The sequence below is a fragment of the Eumetopias jubatus genome, unplaced genomic scaffold (assembly GCF_037043125.1).
Source record: "Eumetopias jubatus isolate StellerSeaLion01/CBP00866 unplaced genomic scaffold, mEumJub1_p1.0 scaffold_3, whole genome shotgun sequence".
Classification (NCBI taxonomy): domain Eukaryota; kingdom Metazoa; phylum Chordata; class Mammalia; order Carnivora; family Otariidae; genus Eumetopias; species Eumetopias jubatus.
In genome coordinates, this window is record NW_028274809.1 from 149,720,619 (window position 1) to 149,747,991 (window position 27,373).

The 27,373-nt window shown below is 35.2% G+C and overlaps 1 protein-coding gene across 2 annotated transcripts in view; it reads left to right on the plus strand.

Moving 5' to 3' along the window:
* TDRD3 (tudor domain containing 3) overlaps positions 1–27,373 on the plus strand; it is a 160,369-nt gene that overhangs the window by 84,481 nt on the left and 48,515 nt on the right. For both annotated transcript variants that reach the window (XM_028105088.2, XM_028105098.2), the window contains exons 7-10: positions 2,229–2,378; positions 8,707–8,847; positions 13,285–13,441; positions 14,106–14,231. In XM_028105088.2, the coding sequence (XP_027960889.1) occupies positions 2,229–2,378; positions 8,707–8,847; positions 13,285–13,441; positions 14,106–14,231 (574 nt within the window). The remainder of the gene's footprint in view (positions 1–2,228; positions 2,379–8,706; positions 8,848–13,284; positions 13,442–14,105; positions 14,232–27,373) is intronic.

The following is a 27,373-nucleotide window of genomic DNA, read 5'->3' on the forward strand; positions in this document are numbered from 1 at the left end:
ACACCTGAAGAGCAGCAACTTAGAACTAATTAAGATAGGATGGGGGGGACTTTTTTTTTTTTGAGAGAGAGAAATTCAAAAGAAAGAAGACAAATGTATGCTGTAATTTCCCACTTTGTCAGTAGAAACACAAGAGGGAGAGAGAAAATGAAAGTGTCAACAGAAGGATGGGACATAAAGGTGAGAACACAGAGGCCTCACTGCACTTCAGTAGGGCCTGTCGTCCCAGCTGTCCTCTCCTGGATTTTGTTCTTCTGCCTTGATCCAAATACCCACCTCAGGCGAGAACTTAATTTCATTTCTATTTGGTGTTTATTTTTTTAACCACAGCAGCCCTGATCCTTCTCTCATAAAAGCTAAAAGTGTTCTACTTCCTATTTTTCAACCCAACCTCTGCAAAATGTTACATTGAGGTAACGCCTTGGCTGGCAGGTATATTGGGTCTTCCCTATTGTACTCAGCATCAAATTGTATCCACAACAGTCTCCTGCAGCCTTTCCCTGCTTTATCCCTGCTGAGTCTGAGAATAATGCCTGTGGCAGCTTTCTCTTTGCTTCTTGATGGCACCAGCTGTTGGTAATCTGCCTTTGTGCTTGCTCTTTATTTTTCTTGTAGAGTGCTAGTGCAGAGTGAATATGAGTTCCACAACAGGTGGGAAATAGAGCTATAGCGTAACAGTAGTTGTTTTGTTTTGTTTTGTTTTGTTTTTTTGGTGTGAAAAAGACATCTGGCTGGTCAGCAGATAAATGGGTACAGTCAGTTGACTGGCATGCTTTCCAAAAATCTTTTTGTAGAGTCAACTCAAAATTAAAGTCATTCTTGCATTATGGCTATTTTGAAAATACTTTAAAAATATGCCGCTTTTACCATGCTTTGGCGCCACGCATGGTGAAGATGAAAGGAGGCATGATGCCCTATAGTCTGATCCATGTTGATGCTATTTTCTCTTCTACTAATGTAATAAACCTTCAGAATGGAAACAGAGCATAAACAGTCTAATAATTTGTATTTGAATCTAATAAATACATGTTTGCAAGAATTTGCTTTCCTCTTAAACATTTTGGTGATAATATTTCTTTCATGAATTGCTCAGAGAGACTTATAATCTAATAATTTTCAGGATTATAAAGAGTGTTTGTTTTTTAGTTTTTTAAATTAGGAAACATTATAAAAGTTAGAGTTTTGATAATATTTTTTATAAAGTCCATTCTGAAAAATTCTTATTCAGTTTGTCTTAGCCTCGTGCATGGGTTAAAGATAGATAACGCTGGGTGTGTTCTGGCATCAACAGGATATACTTATATTGCTGAAAATCTGTATTTGTTTAATATATTTGTTTGAGAGCATGTTTTCCTTTTTTTATTGTTAAATTGAGACAAGGTTCATTTTATAGGATTTTTACTGCCAAGATTGGAAGGGAGAACAGAACTTGGGGCTTATTTTTAGGCAGTGATAGCTTTCTTAATTTATCTTATGAAACTAAAAATCAAAAACTTTGTGGCCTGATTGAGAGAACAGGTATGTTTTTAGATTTTGGTTTATAAGTTCAGAGACAGCTTATCATATTTAAAATAACCATACTACTTAAAATAATCTTCATATGCATATTTTGGCATAATACAAAAATCAAGCTCTTTTTTTTTTTTAAAGATTTTATTTATTTATTCGAGAGAGAGAATGAGAGATAGAGAGCACGAGAGGGAAGAGGGTCAGAGGGAGAAGCAGACTCCCCGCCGAGCAGGGAGCCCGATGCGGGACTCGATCCCGGGACTCGATCCCGGGACTCCAGGATCATGACCTGAGCCGAAGGCAGTCGCTTAACCAACTGAGCCACCCAGGCGCCCCCCAAAATCAAGCTCTTAATAAAAAACTGAACTTAGCTGTTCTTGTACAGTAGTATAGACTGTTTGAAATTTAGAATTATTTCAAGTTCTATTATCCTAGAATGCAACCTAGAATGGTTCAATGTATGTTTTAAATATGTGCCCTATTTTAGATGGCCACATTTTTATGTAGCTTTACATTTTATTTACCAGTTACATTTATTTATAAGTTAATTTAATCAATTTTCTACCTTTTTTTTAATCTGTGGGAAAGAATTATATTTTTATGAGCTCTCAGTTGTTGTCACTGACACAAATATTTCTTTGGAGGTATTACTTTCTTATGAAAAACTTGAATCACTTTTGGAAATACTGAAGTGTTTTATTTTTATTTATTATTACCAGAAGTGCATATCTCACGTCCAAGTGGATAGTAGAGAACTTGACCGAAGAAAGACATTGCAAGTTACAATGCCTGTCAAACCGACAAATGATAATGATGAATTTGAAAAGCAAAGAACTGCTGCTATTGCAGAAGTTGCAAAGAGCAAAGAAGTAAGAAACTAAATCATTATAAATTTCTCTTATTTCTTGTCAGTATGTTCTATTTAGGTTACTCATAATCATTATTGTCTTTTCATATAAGGTAACTAATTCAACAAACTTTTTGACATTCTTCTTGCATATTTCATCAGTACAAATGCCGCAGTAACTTACAGAGTCTTCAGCTTACACATTTTGCTCATATGTTCTTTTTCTTTTTTTAAAGATTTTATTTATTTATTTGAGAGAGAGAATGAGATAGAGAGCATGAGAGGGGGGAGAGTCAGAGGGAGAAGCAGACTCCCTGCTGAGCAGGGAGCCCGATGTGGGACTTAATCCCGGGACTCCAGGATCATGACCTGAGCCAAAGGCAGTTGCTTAACCAGCTGAACTACCCAGGCGCCCTCAAATGTTCTTTTTCTTAATCTCCTTGACAATTGTTTTATTTTTTTATTTTTTTTATTTGAGAGAAAGAAAGAGCACAAGTTGGGGGTGGGGGGAGCTGAGAAGGAAGAGGGAGAAGCTGACTCCCTGCTGAGCAGAGAGCCCGGTGCAGGATGCAGGACTGGATCCCAGGACTCCAGGATCATGACCTGAGCCTAAGGCAGACGCTTAACCGACTGAGCCCACCCAGATGCCCTCTCCTTGAAAGTTCTTGCTAACAGACTACCCTTTTCTCCCTCTTCCTTTTCTTCTTAATAGTGTAACAACTGAACGCAACACTTTGCATTATAGCGGAGTTAGTTATGTTAGTTGGGCTAAATGCCACTTCTGAGGAATGCAGGTAAAGATCAGAGGATAAATCAGTGGTTCAAGGATTAATATTTTTGTTAGTTTTCATTCTTCAATCTACTTAGTAAAAAATCATTTTTTTCTTTGAGTCATATGTACTTAATATACACACACACAATCCATCATGCTCTAACAGCCAAATGGTTTTCTTTTAATTATTTAAACTTTCTTGCTTATTTGAAATAGGTGTTTTCTATAGTTATTTAATTGATTTTAGACTTTGGTAAGAAATTTTTGTTCATGAATTCGTTGCTTAGACAGACTTTTCTTAATCAGTGAGATTGAAATACTTTCCTTTATTCATTAGAAGTTTAGCTAACACTGCTTTCCTATTTAAATTTGAAGTATAAGAGACTTACTGAATTTTAATTGTTCTTCCTGCAATGTCTTTCTATCATCTGTCACTTGTGGGTCCAAAAGCACAAGCTCTGGAACCAGACAGCCCAGAAGCATATACTGCTGACAACCTTGGATAGGTTACTTCGTTTTTTGTGCCTTACTTTTCTTCATCTATGAAAAGGGGATAATAATGGTACCCACTTCATATGGTTGCTGGAGAATTAAATCGATAATCTTTAAAATATTTAGAATCCTGCATGGCACAGATCAAATTTTCCTTCACTAAAAGCATTCAATAAATGTGACTATTGCTATTCTTTAGTATTTCCTATGTGCTAAGATACATTTTTAAAAAAATCACTTTTAATGCTTCTGAAATTAATGCATTTTGCATAGTTCACATAAAATATATTTCTTCTTTCCCAAAAAGCTATTAAAATTATGGAGTTTAAAGAGTATATTGGGTATATATCAATTCCTTAATGATTATAGGAAAGTTGTTCTTTTGATATACATTTTTCTCACACAAACTTTCCTCCCAGAATTTTGTTTGATGTGGTTATAGCTCTTTACTGGAATATAGTTATACTGTAATATGCTTCATTTTTTTCAAGTTATAATTGATCCCATTATATTTTCCATAAATACTTGATAAGTAAAGAATCCTAGTTTTCTTTTTTTTTAAGATTTTATTTATTTATTTGACAGATTTTATTTATTTATTTGACAGAGCAAGAGAGGGAACACAAGTAGGGGGAGTGGGAGAGGGAGAAGCAGGTTTCCCGCCAAGCAGGGAGCCCGATGTGGGGCTCAACCCCAGGGCCCCAGGATCATGACCTGAGCCGAAGGCAGACGCTAACGACTGAGCCACCCAGGCGCCCCAAGAATCCTAGTTTTCTGAAGAAACTTAAAACTTCTCAATTTATATATAAGAGAACTGATGTCTCAAAACTAACTGAACTTGCTTAGTGTTACTCAGTGGCAAATCTAGGACTAAACCTATATGCATTATAGTAGATTATCCCTATATCTATATATCTTTCTATAGTTAAGTACACACACACAGATTTATATTTAAATGTCTGAAGAGCAAAATCATATAACACTGTAATTGTTCTGAAAAGATGTTTTATGATCATCCATTTAAACACATGGATTTGGTGGAATCTACTGCACATGATCAAGCCATGATTTTCATTTATTTTTTCCTTTATTCCTTAATCAGCAAATATTTTTTGAAAATCTATATACTAGGAAGGGTTTTATTTTTTATTTTTGAGAGAGAGAGAGAGCGAGCGTGGAGAAGTGGGAGGGGCAAAAGGAGAGGGAGAGAGGGAGAGAATCTTAAGCAAGCTCCATGCCCAACCTGACAGGGCTCGATCTCATGATCCTGAGATCATGACCTGAGCTGAAATCAAGAGTTGGACACCTAACCAGCTGAGCCACCCAGGGGCCCCCTACGGTGTGTTTTAAATGCTTAGGTTAAATCAATGAACAAAATAGGCAAAAGATCCCTGCCCATATCAAGCTTATATTTTAGTAAAAGAGAGAGACTATTAGCACACTGAGTAAAGTAAGTTATAGGGTAGTTTAGATGTTGGTTAAGGGCTATAGGAAGAAAAAAAGTAGAGTAGGTTGGGGAGTTGGGAGTGCCAGTTGGGGGTGGGGTGCACTAAAATAGGATGGTCAGAAATTGAAAATTCTTTTAAATTTTTGTGTAGTTTACAGTCTAGTAAGGATACTAATATAAACATGCTAAGTAAGTTACAGATTTCAGTTTTAAATACAGTAATTTGACTAGGTCTCAGGATGATGAGATTTGAGCCAAGACTTGAAGGAAGTAAGAGAATTAGCTATATGGTTACATGAGAAGAAAAAGCCTTTGCAAATGTTCTAAAGAAGGAGTATATGTTCAAGGAATAGGAAGGTAGCCAGTGGAAGCAGAGAGAACAAAGGGACAAGAAGTAGAATATAAAGTCAAGAGTGATAATGGAGGTCAGCTTATGTAGGTCTCTGTAAGTCATGTTAAAAACACTAACTTATTCAGAGAGAAATGAGAGCCTTTAGAGGGTTTTCAGCACAGCAGTAACATCAACTTTAAAAAGCTAATTCTGGCTGCTAGGTTCAGAGTAGATTTTAGAGAAGAAAATTGAATCAGACAAGTTAGGAAATTATCAAAGTAATCCAGGGAGGGAAAAATAATGGTAGCCAGGATGATGATGGCAGCTGTATAGGTGGTGCCAAGTGGTCAGATTCTGGAATTTTAAAAGTAGAGCTATCACGATTTCTGAGATACTGAGCATGAGAAGAGGTGTCATGAATGATTCCAAGGGTTTTGCCCTAAGAAGTTGGCAGGTTAGAGTTGCTTACTTTGAATTGGAGAAGACTATGGTGGAATGGGTTTGAGGATAAAGATTTGGTATTCTGTTTTGAACATATTGATGTTGAAGTGTGCCTGTTAGTCATCCATGTGGCTTCATAGGCAGTGAGACAGAAGAGTGTAATTGAAAAAGTGAGGTTTGGAAGAAATCTGCATTTGGAAGTTGTAGACATATATAGATGCCTTTTGAAAATCATGAGGCCAAATGAGATCACCAAATGAGTGCTGAAGTGAAGAGAAAAGGGGTAACAAATGAACCCTGTAGCACTAGAGGTTGTATGAAAGAGGTTGAACCAGCCAAGGTACAACCAGGAAGATAGGATCAAAACAAAAGAATGCAGAAATTGCATCATGGAGGAAGGGGTATTGAACTTGTCAAAAGCTGTTGAAAGATCATGTAAGATGTGGTCTGAGAAATAATGTAGAGTTGGGGAATTAATTTCCTCTAGATTCCTCTAGACATTCTTGTGGATGGTAGTAAGATAAAATATACAGTGCTAAGAGAAAGTGAGTATGCAGATATCAGTGGGTGGGTTGATGTGGTGAAAATCTATGCAAGTTCTGTAATGATTATTTCAGTTTTTTCAGTGAGGAAGTAAGCAAGGTCAATAGTAACAATGGAGGAGAAGATGTTGGAGGTTTGAGGAGCAAGGGGACTATGTAAAGTAGTGGTCTAGAAGACTGAGAGGGTGGATGGGCTAGGGGAATACAGTAAGATTGCTAGGGAGCATTAAGGGCTCACTTGAGTTTCATGGTCATGATGATTTCATGAATTCCTAAATTGTACACTATGGACAAGATGGTGTCACTCTTAAAGGACAATACCATTTACCTTATGGGTAATGTTTAAGTTGTTTTGTTTCTAAATATTTATATGTTTAGTGAGTGGCAACTGTTATAAAACAGTGAAAAGCAATTCTGAAAATTTATCCTATTGTTTAATCCATAAAAATGGAAAGAAAATAATAAAGAAAAGCATCCAGAAGATGGGACTGTTTCACTAGTACCCAAAGAAAAAGTACTTTTGGGGTTATGGAATTTAAATTCCAGAAATATATTTAATTTGGAACATGTCAGTGTCCAGAGTTCTCAGGTAACTATGTTTTAATACATTAAGCAAAACAGTTAATGTTGCCATGGATTGTGAGTGTTTACCATGTGCCAGTTACTAAATTGATGACTTTGTGTTGTTGATGTCATTTAATTCTTACAATGTCCCAAATAGGTAGGTTTTTCTTATCCCTGTTTTAAGAATGAAGAAACCTGTCTTGTAGTAGGTAGAAGTAACTTGCTGAAGGCAGGAGCTAGGAAGGGGCTGAGCTAAGATTTAGTCCGAGTCTCCTCAAGTTCTAAAGCCTGTGTTCTTAACTATATATACTACACTGTCTCCCAGACTAATAAACTTTATATCATAATAATATAAGCTCATATTTTTTCATTATGGTTTTATAAGTGATGACTGTCAAGACATTCCAATTGCATAAAACAAAAAAATGAATGAATCTAGTTATACACTTTTGGTCTTTGAAGATGTGGTTTTAATTTCGGTTTAAATAAAATTTAAATACTGTGGTGCATCAACTGCCTAATCAATATTTAGTATGTTGTCTGGTTAATGCTTATCTCATATCATTTTTCTGTTTCTCAGGTTCTGTTTCTTTATATTTTCATCTGATTCAAAATAATTTCCCAATGTTATGTAAATTTATATCTAGGATGTTTTCTTACTGTCATAATTTAAAAATATGCATAAAACTATTATTATCACTAATAAAAAGCAAGTTTTCACTTCTTCCTCTTTTATTAGATCTATTAGAACTATAAAGATATTGTGTAACCAAATGTTTAATTTGATATTGTACAAGTAAAGTAGTGGGTTGCTTTTCAGTCATGATTTTGTATCTTTCCAAACTAATGTTCTTTACATTCTAGTCTTTTCACAGTAGTTTTGATAAAAATGAGATCAAATCAGATTTTCAAATGTGATTAAACATAATTATTCAAATAAGTCAGGCAAAATAAGAAATAATGGACTTTAAAGTTTTTACACATAGTTGGTAAGATGGCATGTTATGTAGTTAATATAAATAATAAATTAGTCATGAAAGTTTTAATACAGTGTTAAAATTCATATTATTTGTTTACTTTTTAAGATCATACAGTCAGGGCCACCTGGGGAGCTTGGTTGGTTAAGCATCTGACTTTGGCTCAGGTCATGATCTCAGGATCCTGGGATTGAGCCCCACTGTGGGCTCACTGCTCAGCGGGGAGTCTACTTGTCCCTCTGCCCCTCCCTCCACTCATGCGCATGCACTCTCTCTCCATCTCAAATAAATAAAATCTTAAAGAAAAAGATTATACAATCATATTACTGGATCACAGACCTCATGTAACCGATTCCTAGACATGTTTAATGCCTTGATAAAGATAAGACTTGCTATATAACCCAGGCCTCATGATATCACTAAAGTATTGTACCCTAGAATTATTTTAACACCTAATCTCCATGAAGCTGGTACTGTTTTATTTTCTTCTATATTGTTGTCTACTTAGGTTTACTCTGATGACTTGCCTAGAAGACTTAAAGATTTCAATTAATGTAATTTTTTTATTGCTTCACAGGGACTTGTAGAAAGAAGAGATTATGGCCAGTAGATATTTGTTTAAAAAGAATTAGTTAACATTTCATTTTTTTCATGTAAAACATAATCAAGAAGCTTTTAGGTGCTTCAGTTTTACTAGGTGTTTTTAGTTGTAGATTAGTCTTTAGAGCTATTTTTAAATGTTATTTATTTATTTACATCTCTTTTGTTTTTCTCTTATCAAAAGACCAAGACATTTGGAGGAGGTGGTGGTGGTGCTAGAAGTAATCTCAACATGAGTGCTGCTGGTAACCGAAATAGAGAAATTTTACAAAAAGAAAAGTCAACCAAATCTGAGGGGAAACATGAAGGTGTCTATAGAGAACTGGTAAGGCTAAAGAATCAACCACAAAATTAATGTGTTCTTCCTTACCTTGATGATTTTTGTATTCTTTCTCATAACTACCACTGGCTTTCTTTATTGTATTATGGATAGACTTTACAATTCTAAGAAGGCTTTCATTAAGGATTATAGTTAATTTATGGAAAATTTGGATTATTTGAAAGATGATTTACTTAAAACTTCCATTTTACGTAAATTTCTAATGTCCAAATAATGTCTTTTGGAATGGATAGATAAAAAGCCATTAAATTAAATAGAGGACATTTAATAGAGATTATATTCTATAAGATGATATATCAGGGACATCCCTTTCCTTCCCTTCCCCACATCTTTCTCAAATTTTGTCTGAAGTGATTTTGTTTTGTTTTGCTTCACTCTTTGGGAAAAATATATTAGAACAAGTATATGTATATTATGGCTTCATTTGCAAAATATACCTGGATTTTTAAGATAAATGGTAGGAGTCAAAGTTATTTCTGGTATGCTGCAGTATCCTCAGATATAAGGGAACTGGCAATAATTCATTTTCCCCTGCCTTTAGAAGTTAAATGACTTGAGATGATTTTATCTGTAGGGTTCAGAATACTAAGACTGGCTTAAATAATAGGGATTTATTATTTCATATAACTAGAAATTCAGAAGTAGATGGTTACAAAGGTTGATAAATTCAGCAGTATAACAATGTTGGAGCTCTGGTGGGCATCTCTGTGATTTTTTTGGCTTTCTTCTTGGGGTTACAGGATTCTCTGTGTGTTAAATCTTCACACAAAATGTTCAAAGGCAGGAAGGAAAGGGTGTAGGTCTATTTTATCAGATAAGAAAATATTTTCTGAAGTCTTCATAAAGTTCCATTTATGTCTTATTGACTAGAGCTAGGTCACATGTCCACTTCTAAATCAGTGATTGGCCAAGGAGAATGGGTTTATTAACTGTGGGCCTGGCTATCTCTCCCTTGAACATAACAACCATTTCATTCTTTTAGAAAAGTCACTTTTCAGGTTAGAGTAGATATAGTGAGCTGAAAAAATATGGTCCCTAACTAAAGAAGCCTTCAAACTTTAGTAAATTGAGAATATTTCTTTAGGAAATGTCTTGCTATAGAACATCAGAGATCAGCAGTTTGAGGTTGTGACAAGGATTAAACACATGAAGGGAGTGACATCACAAAGATGGTGGAGTAGAGTGCTCCAGGAATTGGGCTCGCCACCCAAACAACTGTTGAGCTAACAACTACTCTTTGAAACAACTATTTTAGAACTCTGGAGCCTGGTATTCAGACACTGGAGCGTCCAGAATAATGAGTGATGAAGAAAGAGGCTGGTTACTGGCTGGCCATGGGGGTAATGGAACAGAGACTTTAGTGATCATATACCACAAGAAATATAATCCTTGCAAAGAAAGTTTGGAAAAGTCACTAAACAAACTTACAATGGCAGCTTTCATCTAGTAACAACAGCAGTCTCTGGGGTGCCTGGGGGGCTCAGTCGTTAAGCGTCTGCCTTCAGCTCAGGTCATGATCCCAGGATCCTGGGATCAAGCTCCACATCAGGCTCCCTGCTCCACTGGAAGCCTGCTTCTCCCTCACCCACTCCCCCTATTTATGTTCCCTCTCTTGCTGTGTCTCTCTCTGTTGAATAAATAAATAAAATCTTAAAAAAAAAAAACAAAACAGCAGTCTCTGAGGAGGAGGAAGAATCTGATTTTCAAAATTATTGCCATTATAGTATTCAAAATGTCCAGTTCCCAACAACAAAAAATTACAAAGCATATCAAAAAACAGCAAAGTATGACCCATTCATAGGAAAAAAAGAAATTGACAGAAATCATCCCTAAAGAAGCCCAGACATTAGACTTACTAAACAAAGACTTTAAATAAACTATCTTAAATATGCTCAAAGGTCTGAAGGGAACCACTGACAAAGAACTAAAAGAAATCAAGAAAACAATATATGAACAAGTGGGGAATATGAGCACTGGTTGTTATAGGCAACTAATGAATCACTGAACGCTACATCGAAAACTAATGATGCACTATATATTGGTGACTGAACATAATGAGAAAAAAAGAGATAGAAATTATTAAAAAGAAACCAAAGAGAAATTCTGAGGCAGAAAAGTACAGTAGCTGAAATAAAAAAAACTTAATTAGCAGTTTCAATATCAAACTGGAACAGGCAGGGGAAAGAATCAGTGAACTTTAATATAGGGCATTGAAATGATCAGGTCTAAGATGCAGAGAGAAGAGTGAAGAAAAATAGAGGGTAAGGGACTTATGGAGGTACCATCACATGTACCAACATACACATTATGTATGGGAATCCCAATAGGAGAAGAGACAGAGGAACAGAAAAACTGTCTGAAGAAACAGTGGCCACAAATTCCCTAATTAGAGAAATTTTGAATCTACAAATCCAAGAAGTTCAGCGAACTCCAATAGGATAAACTTGAGAGAGACACACCAAGACACATTATAATCAAGTTGTGGAAAGCTAAAGACGGAGAAATCTTGAAAGCTTCAAGAGAGGAGCAACTCATCAAATTCAAGGGATCCTGAAAGATATATGAATAATATCTGATCAGAAACCATGAAAGCAAGAAATCAGTGGGGTGATATCTTGAAAGTACTGAAAGGAAAAAAAAAAGTGTTAACCAAGAACCATATATCCAGCAAAGCTATTATTCAAAACTGAAGATCATCAAAAGGACAATTTGTAATACCAGTATAAATTTGAATGTACATCAGTTATTCTAATGACTAAGTACCAAATTCTTTTGCAGGTTGACAGTTTTCAATTCCTTATTTTCAACAATTTATGGAAGATTTGATTGGAATGTCAGGCAATAGGTTCTTAAAATAATTTTTGATAATAGGTGGTATTATAGGTTGAATTGTACCTCCCCAGATGTGTTGAAGTCCTAACTACCAGTACCTTAAAATGTGACTATATTTGGAAAGAGGGTCTTTACAGAGGTATCAAGTAAGAAAAGAAGGTGGGCCCTAGTTCAGTATGACTTTTCTTACAAAGAGGGGAAATGTAGACTGAGAGCCTGATATAAACAGGGCAGGTGACAAGATACACAGCAAGAAGATGGCCATGTAACTAGAATGGTACATCTACAAGCCAAGAAATGCCAAGGTTGCCAGCAAACAACAGAAGTTAGAAGAGGCGAGCAGTGGTCTCCCCTACAGCTCTCAGAGAGAGCAGGGCCCTGCCAGTTCCTTGACTGGGAGTATGGTTAACTGCAAATCAGATCCTCAAGGAAGGTAGAATAAATTATACCAAGATCAGGTATTAATTGATTATTAAAAATATTTTTGATCAAGTTCTGTGTATGGAACAATATTCTTAATTAGGTATTTATTTGAGAGATAATTGGGGGAGAGAAAAGTTTTAGAAAGTTTGATAATTTTTTTTTACATTCAGATAAGTTTTTGAATAGGAAAGATGCATTTTAGTTTTGATGTCCAGTCCTTTTTATGTTTACTTTAGCATATGCATAGTAAGGATCTAGATTTTCTCTCACTTGTCAACTCTGATCTATTGATAATAGCTACTGTGTTTAGAAAGGGTTTTGTGTTTGAAGGATGCAGTCATGGTTTGGAGAAAAGTACTGTGCTTTTATCATTGTCTACAAAGGTATCAGAGTGGCTGTCTGCAACATGTATGTGATATGTATGTTATCTTAAAGCCTATCAATCTTAACTCTTAGATGTATATGTTAGTTATATATTCCTCAGCTGGCAGTGGTTCAATAAGTTTCTTTATGGGATATGTTTGTATTATGTAAAAAGTTCTTGAATTCTACTCAGCTCTAGATTTTTCAAGGAGATTTTGGGTTCTGGCATTTATGAGTAGATTTTCCTGTTTGAGGTACAGGCTGTCAAAGCACCATAGATAGTGTTGCTAATGAATATAGAAAGAATACTGAAACAGAGTTAAGAAAAAATAAAGCTACTGAGATAGTACCATTTTGTTAACTTCATTTTATACTTTGCAATTTTGGAGAAGTACCTTATTAATACATTGACTTTTGAGGATATAGAAGTATCAACCAAGAAAAATTTTCATTATATAGTTTTCACTGTATAATTTTCAGAAGCTTTATTCTGACACAATTTCCTTTCTCTTTCTTTCCTCCTTCCTTCCTTCCTTCCTTCCTTCCTTCCTTCCTTCCTTCCTTCCTTCCTTGCATTTGTAATGATAGTTGTGAAGTCAGAGAGTACTAGAGGTACAGCCCCACATATCATACAGATTTTTTCTTGACTGTTGGTATGAAAAAGCAGCAAGTGAATATTGTATTAGTATGACATTTTTTCCATAAGCAGGAGCTGTAATTTTTAGTTAAAAAACAGTATAGTTGAAAACTTATACCTTGCTCATTTATGGCCATCAGCACAGCTTTCCTCTTAATTTCTTACAGGTTGATGAGAAGGCTCTGAAACACATAACAGAAATGGGCTTCAGTAAAGAAGCATCGAGGCAAGCTCTTATGGATCATGGCAACAACTTAGAAGCAGCACTGAATGTACTTCTTAACAGCAATAAACACAAACCTGTTACAGGACCACCTCTGAGAGGTAGAATTCATTAAGCAATGTGCCAGATAGTGTTGTTTGCTTTCCAGGCTGAGGTTTTATTGTGGGGGAGTGGGGGTTATAAATTGATTTCTCTTTGTGGTAAGTGGAAGAAGCACCAATTTTGGAACCACCGAGACTTGTTCAAGTTACTCCAAGTCTGTTTATCTTCATCTTTATGTAAAGTAGGTCTAATAATATCTTATTTAACAGGGTTGTTATAAGTAGTAGAGAAAATATGATATCAAGTGAGTAGCTCTATTCATTATTTCTAGAACTGTGCCCCTTACATAAATTACTAGTCTGCAAACTTTTTAAAACTAACAAGCACAGGACTTTTACTTAGTGTTATTCTTTAGTCATTCAAGCCTTAATCCTATATTCTTTTAAAGGATAGGTGGTTAAAGAAAAATTTTATAAAAATGATTTTTTTCTCTTAAAAGATAATTTACATGAACAAATTCAAATTTCCAAATAGATCATTTAGAGGACTAAAGGTTCTAGTTAATATAATCATTTAAAAACTTTTTTGTTTAAAAGATGTAGAATAAACAGAAAAATATGAAAAAATACAAAATCAAACTTAAGGTGACCAATGATTATATTTTAGTGTTTTCTCCTTTTGTTTTTGCATGTACAATAAATATATCTTGCTTTACTTCTTAAGGTAAAGGAAAAGGAAGGGGGCGAATAAGATCTGAAGAAGAAGAGGAACTGGGAAATGCAAGACCTTCGGCACCAAGCACATTATTTGATTTCCTGGAGTCTAAAATGGGGACATTGAGTGTGGAAGGTAGGCTAACTTAAAGTAGATTTTTTTTTAAAAGACCAAATTTGTTTGGAATTGTACCAAAAAAGGTTAATAAAGCAACTGACAATACAAATCTCTATTCTGAGTGTTAAAAATCTTAGTTACAAATTTCCTGTTTGACAGAAGCACAGAACAAAATTTGAATTGTTACATTCTGAAAATACTAAAAGGTAGCTTATTTTGCCCTGTGACTGTATGATGGTTAATATCACCAAACTCTTTCCCCCAGCTTCACTAGATGACAGATTTAGATATGAAAAAAGATTGTTACATTGGAGAATTTATTATTATATAATCTTAAATGACATTTTGATTGTGAATTGTCTATCTCTTTTTTCTTCACATATTACATATCATATGAAAATACTGACATAATGAGTCAGTATGCTCTCACAACAATGATGTATTCTTTAATATGGTATATTTTAGTAATTAATGTAAATACTGAAAAGATAAGTATGTTAAATATATATCTTTTTTTCTAAGCATAGGATATAATAAATATTTTCTAAAATAGTATGTTTTTAAAATATGATTCCAGGGGCGCCTGAGTGGCTCAGTTGGTTAAACATCCAACTTTTGATTTGGGCTCAGGTTGTGAGATTCAGCCCCGTGTCAGGCTCTGCGCTGGGCATGGAGTCTGCTTAAGATCCTCTCTCTCCCTCTCCCTCTGCTCCTTCCTCCACTCCATACCCCCCAAAAAATAAAATAAAATATGATTCCAAAAAGTTAAGGAAATACACTTTTAAATTCAGATTTCTCTTTCAGATATATTTTTAATTAAATGAAAGCTTGCAGATAAAATGCTTTGATAACAAATTTGAAGTATCCAGATTTCATGAAAATGGAAGCTCATTGCTAGCTTATATAGAAAAGAAAGTGTATTTAAAAAAAAAAAAGTTTGATGTAGGTGAGATTTGTAAGCAGACACATGTAACAGCAATATTTTCTTGGTTATAAAGCATAATGTATTGGTTTTCCATTGCTGTTTAATAAATTACCACAAAGTCAGTGGCTTAAAACAATGCAAATTTATTGTCTCATAATTTCTGTGGGTCAGGAGTCTAGGGGAACTTAGTTGGGGCCTTTGCTTAAGATTTCATTTGGGGCTATGATCTTAGCTGAGGCTTGATGTCCTCTTATACACTCCCTGGTTGTGAGCAAAATTTAGTTCCTTAATAGATTAAGATCAAAATTGCCATTTTCTTGCTTGATGTTGCCTGGGGAGGCTTTCAGCTCCTGGAGTTGTCGGGTTCTTGCCATCTGACCTCCTCCATAGGCAGTTCACAACATGTTTGCTTCTGAAGCCAGCAAGAGACTCTCTACTGCTTCTTCAAATCTCTGACTTCCTAATATTTTTATCACAACTTCCTTTATATTTTCCCAATCAGAACTTATGTGATTTTCTTTTATCCTTCTGTTTCCGTACATTTGCTTTTGACTCCTGCAGTGTCTCCTAAGTCATAATGAGGTTGAGACTGAGAATGGTAATTTTATGGTGACCCATGTACCTATAAGGCTTCAGTTCTCACAGAACTAATTTTATACCAACAAAATGAAATAATATTAGCATTCCATTTGGAAAAAGGTATCAAAGTTAAGAAACATGACATAAATACTACAGTAAAAAACAAACATCTGTGTTAGATATGCTTCTGAGGAAACAGAAATTTATGAACACATATGGTAATACAGGCCATTGTTTTAGTAGATGTGTTTTATTTATGTCACTGTTATTTAATATGACATAGAATCTGCTAGCATGTGAGAAAATATGGACATTATATAATATATATAATATAATATTCCAGATCCTTGGTTTTTACAGAGAATATAATCTGTGACCTTCATAAATTCCTAAATTCAAGAAATTAGATATTTCTAATATTTGTACAGTACAACCTCTTAAATATAATCCCAAATCACGTGTTCTGCAGTCATCCTAACACCAGAAATTACTCCCTCCAACTTATATTAGTCTTTGTTTTTGTTTTTGTTTTTGAAGAGAGAAAGCACAAGCATGGGAGAGGGCAGAGGAAGAGGGAGAAACTCAAGCAGGCTTCACACCCAGTGCAGAGCCCAACGCAGGGGTTGATCTCATGACTGTGAGATCATGACTTGAGCCGAAATCAAGGGTCCGATGCTCAACCAACTAGGCCACCCAGGTGCCCCTTATATTAGTTTTCTATCATATTTGGTCACCACTGTTCTCAGAGAAACAAAATTTTCATTCTTTCCCAGAAGTACTATGAGGGCAAGCTGGCTAAAAAAGATGGGAGATGGGCAGAACACTTCTTGAAGGAGGTAGCATTTTAGACAAATCCGCAGAGCAATGTTGGATCAAGGACAGTCCAAGTAGAGGGAGCTCTGGGTGTCCAGGCTTTGAGGCAGCAGAACACCAGTTCCCTGTCTTTGGGACAGTGTGGGAGAGGTGGGGTTAGAGGGCCAGAGGTAGAAGTGGTAAGCTGGGGACAGATAAAGAGGATTTTTCCTAAGGAACTTTGAATTTTATCTAAATGGCATTGCAAAGCCGTGAAAGGGTTTTTGGCATGAGAGCAATGAAGTTTGTTTGGTGCCTTCATGAAAAACAAAATTTTTTTTTCTCTGCCTACAAGGTGGAAAATGGGATTGAGACTGAAGCAAGACTGCATTCTATGCGTTACGAGGAATTCTTCGTTCTATAAATGTATTTTATGTAGTATTTATTTGTACCAGGTCTATGGCTAGTGGTGGGTACAGGATATAATAAAATAGTTCTTTCTAAACATTCGGGGTAATAATAGGGATCTTGTAGCTCTTGCCCCAAAGAAGCTTACTGTCTAGTTATGTTTACACTATACTGTAGACAATTAAATGTGCAATTGCATTATGTCTAAAAAACAATGTACATACCTTGATTAAAAAATACTTTATTGCTAAAAAAAATGCTGACCATTATCTGAGCTTTCAGAAAGTCATAATCACTGATCACAGATCACCATAACAAACATAGGAATAATGAATAAATTTGAAATATTGTGAGAATTACCAAAATGTGAGACAGAGACATGAAGTGAGCAAATGCTGTTGGAAAAATGGTGCTGGTAGACTTGCTGGACAGAGGGTTGCCACAAACCTTCAGTTTGTAAAAAAATGTAATATCTGTAAAGTGCAATAAAATGATATATGCCTGTAATCTTTAATAATATTTAATCCTTTACTTCAAAGTTTTATTGCCAAAATAAGACCAGTCAGTTAGTTTGAATGGCTAGGTAATATTTTAATTAGGCAGACTTGAAAATACTGTTTGGTTTAATATTTCATTGTTTTAAATGTTAGTCTGACCAAAAGCTGATTCTGTCAGTAGCAGCTCTTCAGACCCTAAACTTTTTCTTTGATGATGTTGACATCACTCATAAGAGATTGATTATAACACACATGACCACAAACAGCTGGACAATAAGTTGATATGTATATATACACTGAAGATTATTGTGCCTATAGATGTGTCTTATAGTGCCGTGGCTCTGCCTTCATGTAATCAATCCTATTACAGTGAAGGTGACAGGATAGATGTGAATGCTCTCCTGTGGTTGCCAACCTCACTCTTACTCTTTCTCTTGTTAACTCACTCAATGCTACTGCAGTTTTCTTAGGTGAGCTGGGGTTCATAGTAAAGTAAATGGATGAGGCAAGCAACGGAATTGTTTTTCTGTTCATTTTATGATTTTATGTGTTTTCTAAATTGGAAATAAAGCCTAAAATAACTTTTTACTTTCATAAAATTGAATCTCCACTTTGGTCTTCCCTCAGAATTTGGTCATTGTTCTATAAATCTTGAGTTATAAAATTAACTCTTCTTTGATGGGAGAAAATGTTGGCCATTTTTCCAAGGAAAATTTAGGAAGCTTTTCAGGATGGAGTCTCTACAATATTAAATGGTTAAATGCTTCATGGACAACTAATGAAAAAAGTGAAGATCTTATAATTTTAATGTTCACAACGGTGTCATTATGTGGGTCTGTTACAGTCCCAGGTTGATTATAAAGAAATAGTCTGATTCAGTGATACATATATTTGGGTTTTTTTAATTTTTGTTTCTAATTTAGTTGAATAATCGAATCTTTCTTGCTTCTATGTTTTGTATTGTATGAGCTGTCTCAGGATTTTATGTGGTTTTAGTACCCTAAAAATCATCTTTTGGCTGAGTAAATGTAGGCCTGGATGGACTTGTTATTATCATACCAGATTCTGTGTAATGTGTCTGGCTATATAAAAATATACTTCTGACAAATTTAAGGCAGGTTAGTAACACATTTACCTTCACATTATATCATATAATTTTCTCTAAAAGGGTGCTATCATTTCTTTATTCTAATTTTTTAAAACTTCTATCAGAAGTCATTGATCATCACATGTACTTAGAGATTTTCTCTTAACATTAACTTTTTGTTGGATCTTTAAATTGGCATCAAACATAATTCTAGTTGACATTTTTATCAGTATTCTGAAAAAAATGAGGTTGGATTACATTATTCTCTGAGAGTAATCACTAATTAAAGTATTTCTATATGATATGTAATGATTTGATGTCAACTTGGGAAGATTTAATTGATCAGCTTGTGATAGGGTTGTGTTCCAAAAGGCTTTTATATATAGATTTTTCTTTTAGAATTTGGTTTTACAGACTAGATAGTATAATTGGTGGCTACATTATCAAGCCCACTTTCAAAAAATCAATTTTTTTCCATCATATACCTTAAGTTTATCAATATATCACCTCAGTGATACATAACTACCACTTAGAACAATGTCCACTGAGAATATATATTTTAAATTTCAAGTTGAGACAGAAAGAGTAGGTTTGATTCTTTCTGTTATTATGGAAGATAGGTTGGCCAGAGATAGAGGTAGGAATGCCTTGAGACAGTAACTTTACTGTTTTAACTCTCTACATCTAAATGAGAACAGGATAACCTTAATTTGTTCTGAAAGGGGAACAAGGGACATTGTGAGAATAGTGGACAGAGTAACTCTCTTACATTTGTATTTATCTACCATTCCCTTTTCTGTGTAGTTTATTCTGTAAATTATATGTTATCAGTTTTATATATGTTTCTTCATATTTTGCATCAAAATCTTAGAAATCAGAATAAAGAATATAACTTAGTTATAGGCAGAGTAAACACTTAGAAAAATATGAAGAGAATTCAAATAGAGACATTTTTATGAGAAGGATAAGATTTAAATTAAATAAATATAGGAACTAAGAACTCATCCAACATTTATAAATGTTGGACATGGTCATAGGTGATCAAGCTTCCTCTTTCCAGGACCCAGTCTTATCTCCCGCTTTCCCTGTCTTGTTTCGTGGTTCATAGAGTTCTGTAATTCCTCAAGAAGTACGATTATCTGATTCTTTTTTGGTTTGTTGGTGATAATTGAGAAGAACACCTCTTACCTAATTGTATTTGTGTCCTTTCTACTTTCCAACTTTCCAACTTGTGTCTTTCTTGTAGGGTGTACTGAAGGCAGTAAGAAGTAACCAGCACCTTCTTTTCATACCACGTTCTCTTAAAGCATCAGCGTCCTTAGTTAGGTGGTCTCAGTTTCAGGACAATAGGCTATAGTTTAAATGCACAGTAAGGAGTTCCAACTTCCTGTTAGGGGATGAGGAGACTTTCACTACCCTGCACTCTTTCTTTGCTAAAAAGTTTTACATTTGAGGGCGCCTGAGTGGCTCAGTGGGTTAAGCATCTGCCTTTGGCTCAGGTCATGATCCCAGAGTCCTGGGGTTAAATCCCACATCGGGTTCCCAGCTCAGTGGGGAGCCTGCTTCTCCCTCTGGCCCTCTCCCCTCTCATGCTGTTTCTACTCTCTCTCTCCCTCTCTCAAATAAATAAATAAATAAAATCTTTTTTAAAAGTTTTACATTTGAGATTCTGTCACTTGTATCATCCTATTTTCTGGCACCAACTTCTAAATTAGTTTGCTTTAAGATGTAAGCCGCAGAAATGCAAATAAGCAAAAAAGGAATTTTTTTTGTGCAATAACTGGAAAATCTTTCTGTCTCTGCATTCTGCTATTTTTGTTTGCTAACAGAGTGTCTCCACATGGTAGCAATGATTGACCCAGGTATAATGACATATAAAGATATGCAGGTAAAAAGACTCAATTTTCCAAGTAAATTTTTGGGGGGCAAAGATAAATACCTTTCATCACATAATTATGGGTTATGCAAGCTCAACTGAGTCCTCCTAGGGGTTTTGGCATTCATATATGTGGAGTGGCTAGGTAGGACAGCATCCCAAAGAGATTTGGAGAAATGTCAAATCTTCATTTATAATATGAGATAAAAAGTAATAAAAACAAATATTTGTCAGAATCAAAGAAATGGCCCTCATACCTGGAAAGTCAGACAGGAAAAGGCCTCCTTAGTCAGGAAAGGCCCCTTGGTCAGGAAAACACAGGACATCTGAATTAATTAACTGATTTAATTGATTTCCTCAGTATTATATGTAAGGAGGAAAGAGTAGTTCCCACATCTACCTTCCCTCTCAAAGCAAGATTCTGTTACCAAAAGAAGGAGAGAATTGGACAGGTTTCTGGGGCAGATAAATACAACTGATTCTATACTAACTTAACTCACAACTTTTTTTTTTTTTTTTTTTAGATTTAAGACTGAGCCACCCAGGCACCCTCACAACTTTTGTATTTACCAGTTGTATGTGTTTGGGCAAGTTACATAACTTCTTAAACCTTAATGTCTTTATTGGGAAATGGAGAATAGTAGCAGCACCTAAGATGTAGGGTTGTTGAGAAGATCAAATTAGATAATGCACATAAAGTGCTAAGCACAGTGCTTGTTACATAAGCCTCCATATAGTGGTAGTTTTACCACCACCACCACCACCATCATCATCATCTTGATTAGTAATAGCAGCAATAGCCTCCTCCACTCATCTCCTCATCTCCACCCCTACTACCCTACTACAGGCCCTCATCAGTGCTCCACTCACTCTTTGCAGATCTTTATCATCCCACTCTCCATATTGTGGTCAGTCATCTTTTAAAAAAATTTGAGGGCGCCTGGGTGGCTCAGTCGGTTAAGTGACTTCGGCTCAGGTCATGATGCCAGGGTCCTGGGATGGAGTCCCACATCAGGCTCCCTGCTCAGCAGGGGGTCTGCTTCTCCCTCTACCCTTCTCCCCTGCTCGTGATCTCACTCTCTCTCTCTCACTCTCTCTTTCAAATAAATAAATAAAATCTTTAAAAAAAACAAAACAAAAGCATGAATTTGATCCCACTACCCCCTTTCCTAAAATGCTTCATTATCTCTTTTCAATGGCAAAAAAATATTCAGACTACACTACGTACACTGTTTTTGTGGTGTTCCACTACTCTATTTCCTGTGAATTTTGTGGGAAGTAGCATTTACTTGATTAACATTACTGCATAACTTCAAATTCTGCATAATATTCAGATATAAATAACATATTTAGATGTTAGCAGATATAATATTGGTGGTTTGATGGGTAATTGACATGAAGTTGTAGGCTTTTGATAGTTGTTAGGTGTCTTTTTTGTTTTTGTTTTATTTTCTTTTAATCAAGTTTCAAGTCAGCTTAAATAGTTTGGCTTATAGATTTATAGCTCAAATTTTGAAGACTGAAGAAGAGGGGACTGTAGGAAGGAAATGTGATATAATGGTAATGGCTTGATTGGAAAGGCAGGAAACTAAGAAAAAAGTATGTTTTAGGCCAGATGTTCCTGTGAAGGGTTTCCTCAAGAAAGGATCACCCAAGTACAGATCTTCCTTGATTTAAGATAGGGTTACATTCTAGTAAACCCACTGTAAGTTGAAAATACCATAAGTCAAAATGCATTTAATACACCTTAGCCTAGCCTAACTTAAATGTGCTCAAAACACGTATATTAGCTTAGAGTTGGGCAAAATTATCTAATACAAAGCTTATTCTATAACAAAGTGTTGAACATCTCATGTAATCTATGGAATAGTGAAATAAAAAATCTGCACATATAATGTCCAGATTATGAATGTAAATTTAGTAGTGATTTGAATTTAATAATTATATACAAAATATTATGTGTGGATTTAGGGATAACCTTAGTGAAAAATTTTAAAGGAAATACATAGAAAAATTGGTTAAAATCAGCTTACCATAAATTTGAAATGCACTTTTTAAAGCATGTCTTAGAAAGGCATTTTAAGAATAGAAAGCTAATAATTGAGGTTAATAAATGTCTTGATCAGGTACCACAGAAGCGTATTGTTTCCTATTGTATAGGTGTTAATTGATAAATTTAGAAAAAATTAAAAATATAGGTAACAAAAGAAAAGGAAAATGGCCCATGATCTCATCACCATATTCTGTTTTTGTTTCTGTTTGAGATCATACTTACATACAGCTGCTTTTTTGTCCTACAATGAAATATAACCATATTTCTATGTGATTATATATTCCTGCCAGCATAATTTTTAATGGCCCCATAGTAATTGATTGTAATTCTATTAATGTTGTTACTAATTTAAAAGTTTCCAAATTTTGCTATAACAATAACTTTCCAAAATAATATTTTTTAAAGATTTTATTTATTTATTTGAGAGAGAGAGAGTGGGAGAGAACATGAGAGGGGAGAGGGTCAGAGGGAGAAGCAGACTCCCCACTGAGCAGGGAGCCCAATGCGGGACTTGATCCTGGGACTCCAGATCATGACATGAGCCGAAGACAGTTGCTTACCCAACTGAGCCACCCAGGCGCCCCCGCAAAGTAATATTTTAGTTAAATTATTTGCATAGCGATGGTTATTTTTTCAGGCAAATGTATGGAAATCAAATTTGGCATACATATTTTTAAGATTTGTTAACCATGCTATCAGTTGTGATATATAATTAATTTTCTTTGGTACTTAGAGCTATAGAAGATAGATATAGCTTCTCAGAATGCTAGGACACACAAGCCTCTTTTTCATTTTTGCCATTCTTCTATTTTCCTCCTCCTCCTCAATTAATGATCCACTCATTTAAGCATTTATTGACCATAAAAATAGAATAATAAGTAGCCATTATTGAGCATCTACTATATGCTAGGAACTGTTCTAGGTGCTTTGCATACTATTAATTCATTTAATCATCTGCAAATGCAAAACGTATGTTGTTATTTCCATTTGACAGATAAGTAATAGGCTTGAAGGGATAAAACATATTACCCATAAGAAGTAAAGAACTGGAACATGGCCCCCTGTCTGTCTGATTCCCGACTCAGAACTCTTTCTATGATGCTCCATTTCTAAGCACCTATTGTGGGGGGTAGGGGGGGGAGAGCAATCAAGAGTTTAATTTTAAGATATGTTAATTTTTAAAAATCAAGGAGAGACATCAAGCAGGCAGTTGAATTTAGAGATCAAGTAGGGGTGGAGGAGCCAGTAAAGGAAACTGAGAAAGCAGCTGCCAAAGAGGTAGGAGTATGAGAGAAACTGAGAGATAAGGATGGAAAGTGTCCATTGAGTTTATGTAGAACCAACAGTGTACAGGTGAATGTTTAGCAGTAGGCTCTGGGAGAAGAGGTAGGGACAGGGGAATGCTCTTGTTTTTTAGCTTTTCCTATTTCTGTGGTATAAATACTTCCACTGCTGCCAATTTCAGACTGTCAGTAGTTTAACAGCAGCTTCCAGATTTTTCTGAAAATTTAATGTCAGTTCTAGTACAGTGTTCAAGTTGGCTCCCGCACACCACTGATTAAAGACCTTGACAAAAATAGTGCCAGTGAAGTGGTGGAGTTAGAAGACAAGCTGAAGGATATCCAGCAGATAAATGTTATATGGACATTAAAATGATTATTTTGAAGAGACTGGTAAGAAAGAGCATATTTAATACAGTATGAAAAAGTTAAGCTATATGCTTGAGATGATGGGTGATTTCTCTTCCTGCCTATCACATTATATTTTTAAAAGGTTACATTTTATTTTTATAGTATAGGGAAAGCATAATCATTTAATAACTTCTTATGTTTACATGTACCTGCAAGGCATGAGACATAATCCCTGGTCTTATATTTTATAATCTAGGTCAGAATTCATACAGAATAAATCTGTAGAGGAAATAATTTTTTATTGAGGAAACAAGTATATAAATTTTGAGCTGATAGACAAATTTTCAGAGTCAAAGAGTTTCGTGATCATTACAGAATATACACAACATCTAAAGATATTTTATACAAAAAGCCCTGATTTGTATCATTGACAATTTTGAAGTAAAAAAAATTATGTATAAAATGGCTGAAATACAGACATAGAAATATTAGAAAGTGTTATGCTTCAGTTATGATGTGAATTCATGTCCTAGTCAGTTGAGACCAGCTTTTTGTAACAAATACCTTTAATTATTTATTTCTGTTTTGTTTTACTTGTTGGAGGATTACTCTGCAGTAGTTTCAGCTATTGAACTTGAATCATTTTAGACATCAATAGGTAAGCTGTTGTACCGTAGGGGCTTTTTTAAAATAGTATTCTAGCCGTCAGTGGACATTCCTTTGCTTTTTATTTATAAAAATCCTCTTTACTTTCATTTTTTTTGTCTGCAAAAATAAAGTAGCTTTAAATTTCACTAGCATATTTTGGCTTCAAGTTGTAAGAGTTCTCATTTTTGTTTTGCTATAGTTTTCTGTGAAATTTGCAAGAAATGTGTTACAAAGATAATATGGAGTCTAAAATTATCATACTTATGGTCCTGGAAAATATTAATCAGCTTGGAAGAAAAGATCACACAAGTTAAGTTTAGTTTCTTATGTTTGGCTGATGCTTCCTATATGAGAGTTTTAGTTGTTTTGACACCTTATCCTTTCCGTTTTTGCAAGTTTGATAATAAGTGACATTTTAGTTTTTGTTTTTTCTGCAGTAAACGTTGATATTTGAGTTAAAGCAAAAATAACCTAAATTGTTATTTCTAAATGGTTTCTGACTTACAAGTTTAGCACCTCTTGTATAAATGCCCAGTTTATCAACAAGGGAACGTTACCTCACTTACCCAAGTCCACTAATGCACAATTGAACTAAAGGCATTAATGGCAGTGAATAGTATGGGGATGATAGTTAAGACTGCAGTGCTACATTTGATTAAAAATTCTTGTGTTATTATATGTCCAGGATATACTAAGAAGATGAAATAATCCAGTTTGAGAGGAGTTTTATAAGAAACACAGAAATGTGACTGACAGGGCTTATTTAGGTATGAGAGTTGGTTGAAAGGAAAGAAATAAGGAATGGTCCTTTATAGTTTAGGGTTTCATGCATTAGGATTAAAAGCTCTGAGAACTCAGGTAAAATGGAGCAACTACAGGGAACATGTTAGGCTCCACAAAGCAATGTCACCATATCCCGTTACCTCATCTTCTTTAATGCTCCTTCATTAGAGGAAAACAGCATTATACCCATAGAAGGGTGACCCAGAAAATATTTTTTCTTCTTGAAGTTGTTAGAAAATACAGATTACAAGAGATTATGCTACCATGGTGGTATGACTAGACAGTAGTAAATTTTTTTAATTTTTTTAAATGTTTTTTTCTTCATAAAGCAGTGCATATTCAGTCTGGGAAATAGTTAATGATCATTTATTTGTTCCACAGTATTAACTTGAGGCTTACCACGCAGCAGGTACTATGTTAGAAGGGATATATTGGTAAAAAGAACACCGTTCAGAGATCTTAAAGTCTAGCACAGGAGAGAGATTCTGGCAGTTCTCTTCTGTGCTGGTGTGTACATTGCTGTGCACAGAGCAAGGGTACTTGGCTCAGTCTGTGGGGTTGGAGGAGAAGGACCTCCCAGAAAAAGTGAAATCCAGGCTGAGAACCGAAGAGAGGCTAGAGGGAAGACGCCTGGGACATGTTCAGGCACTGTGCAGGTGTGGACACATGTGTGATCCTAATACACTGAGAACACTCAGAACAAGACACTTCTCACTTACCAGGAAGTGAAACTGTTTTCAAGTGTCTGTTAGTTACTGATGGAGGAAAGGCCAAATTGTGGCTAGAAATGCCCTCTGGAGAGGACATTACAAAATCTGAGTGTTTAATGTGTTTAGAGGTAGAAGAAAAATTAATCCAGTGGCATATTTTACATATGAAATTTGTGATGTAGCTGTAGTCCTGCAATTTGTTTATAAAGAAAAGAAGGAAAATCAGCCAAGTTAAACATACGTATTCTTACTCAATGAATTGATCTGTACAGGTAGTGCTTTTTTTACCCTGGCAAAAATATTTTTATGGAATCCTAACCTGTGTTCCATGAGGAAATACTGAAAATGACTCACGATTATTAATGATTTAATGCTACTAGCACAATAGTATCTTTGTTGAGGAAGTATAGCAGGACAGTTAATAGTGAAGTCTGGAACCTGACTGCTTGGTTAATCTCAGCTCTACCCTAGTTAGTTGTATGACCTTGGTCAAGCTTCTCCAACTTCCTTATTTGTAAAATGGGAATGTTACTGTAGTTGTACCCTGAGCTAAGTTCATTTGGTCTTTTAACTATATGAGGAATTTTATGTACTCCCCGAACTAAACTTTTTTTTTCTTTTGCATTTGTAAGGACTAGCTCGGACTTTGCATGCCTCTTGAGCATGACTGGAGAAGGGGTATCTCTGCAGCTGTAGCATTGTTGCGTTTTGTGTGTTTTCTCAGCGTTCTCATATTTGTTCACTTATAGCGGTGATGATTTTATGCTTCATGCCCTCCTTTTTTTCTTTGACTTTACTGTTTTTAAAGGGGATTTGAGATACTAAAGCGTTAATTCTGTGAACATTGAGTATCATAAATAGGTTTATTTGTGAGCTTAGCCTTAAGCTTAATGTGTGTCACAATTATGAAAAAATACCATGAGAATAAAAAAAAAACTGTGAATAACGCAATGTTTGCTTTTGTTTTTTGTTTGGTTGGTTTTTTTTAGATTTTATTTATTTATTTGACAGAGAGGGAGAGCCAGAGAGTATGGGGCGGGGGGGAGGAATGGCAGAGGGAGAAGAAGAAGCAGGGAGCCCAAAGCTGGGTCTTGATCCCAGGACCCTGGGATCATGACCCGAGCTGAAGGCAGACACTCAATTTGTCATTATCACAATTTTAAACCGTGTT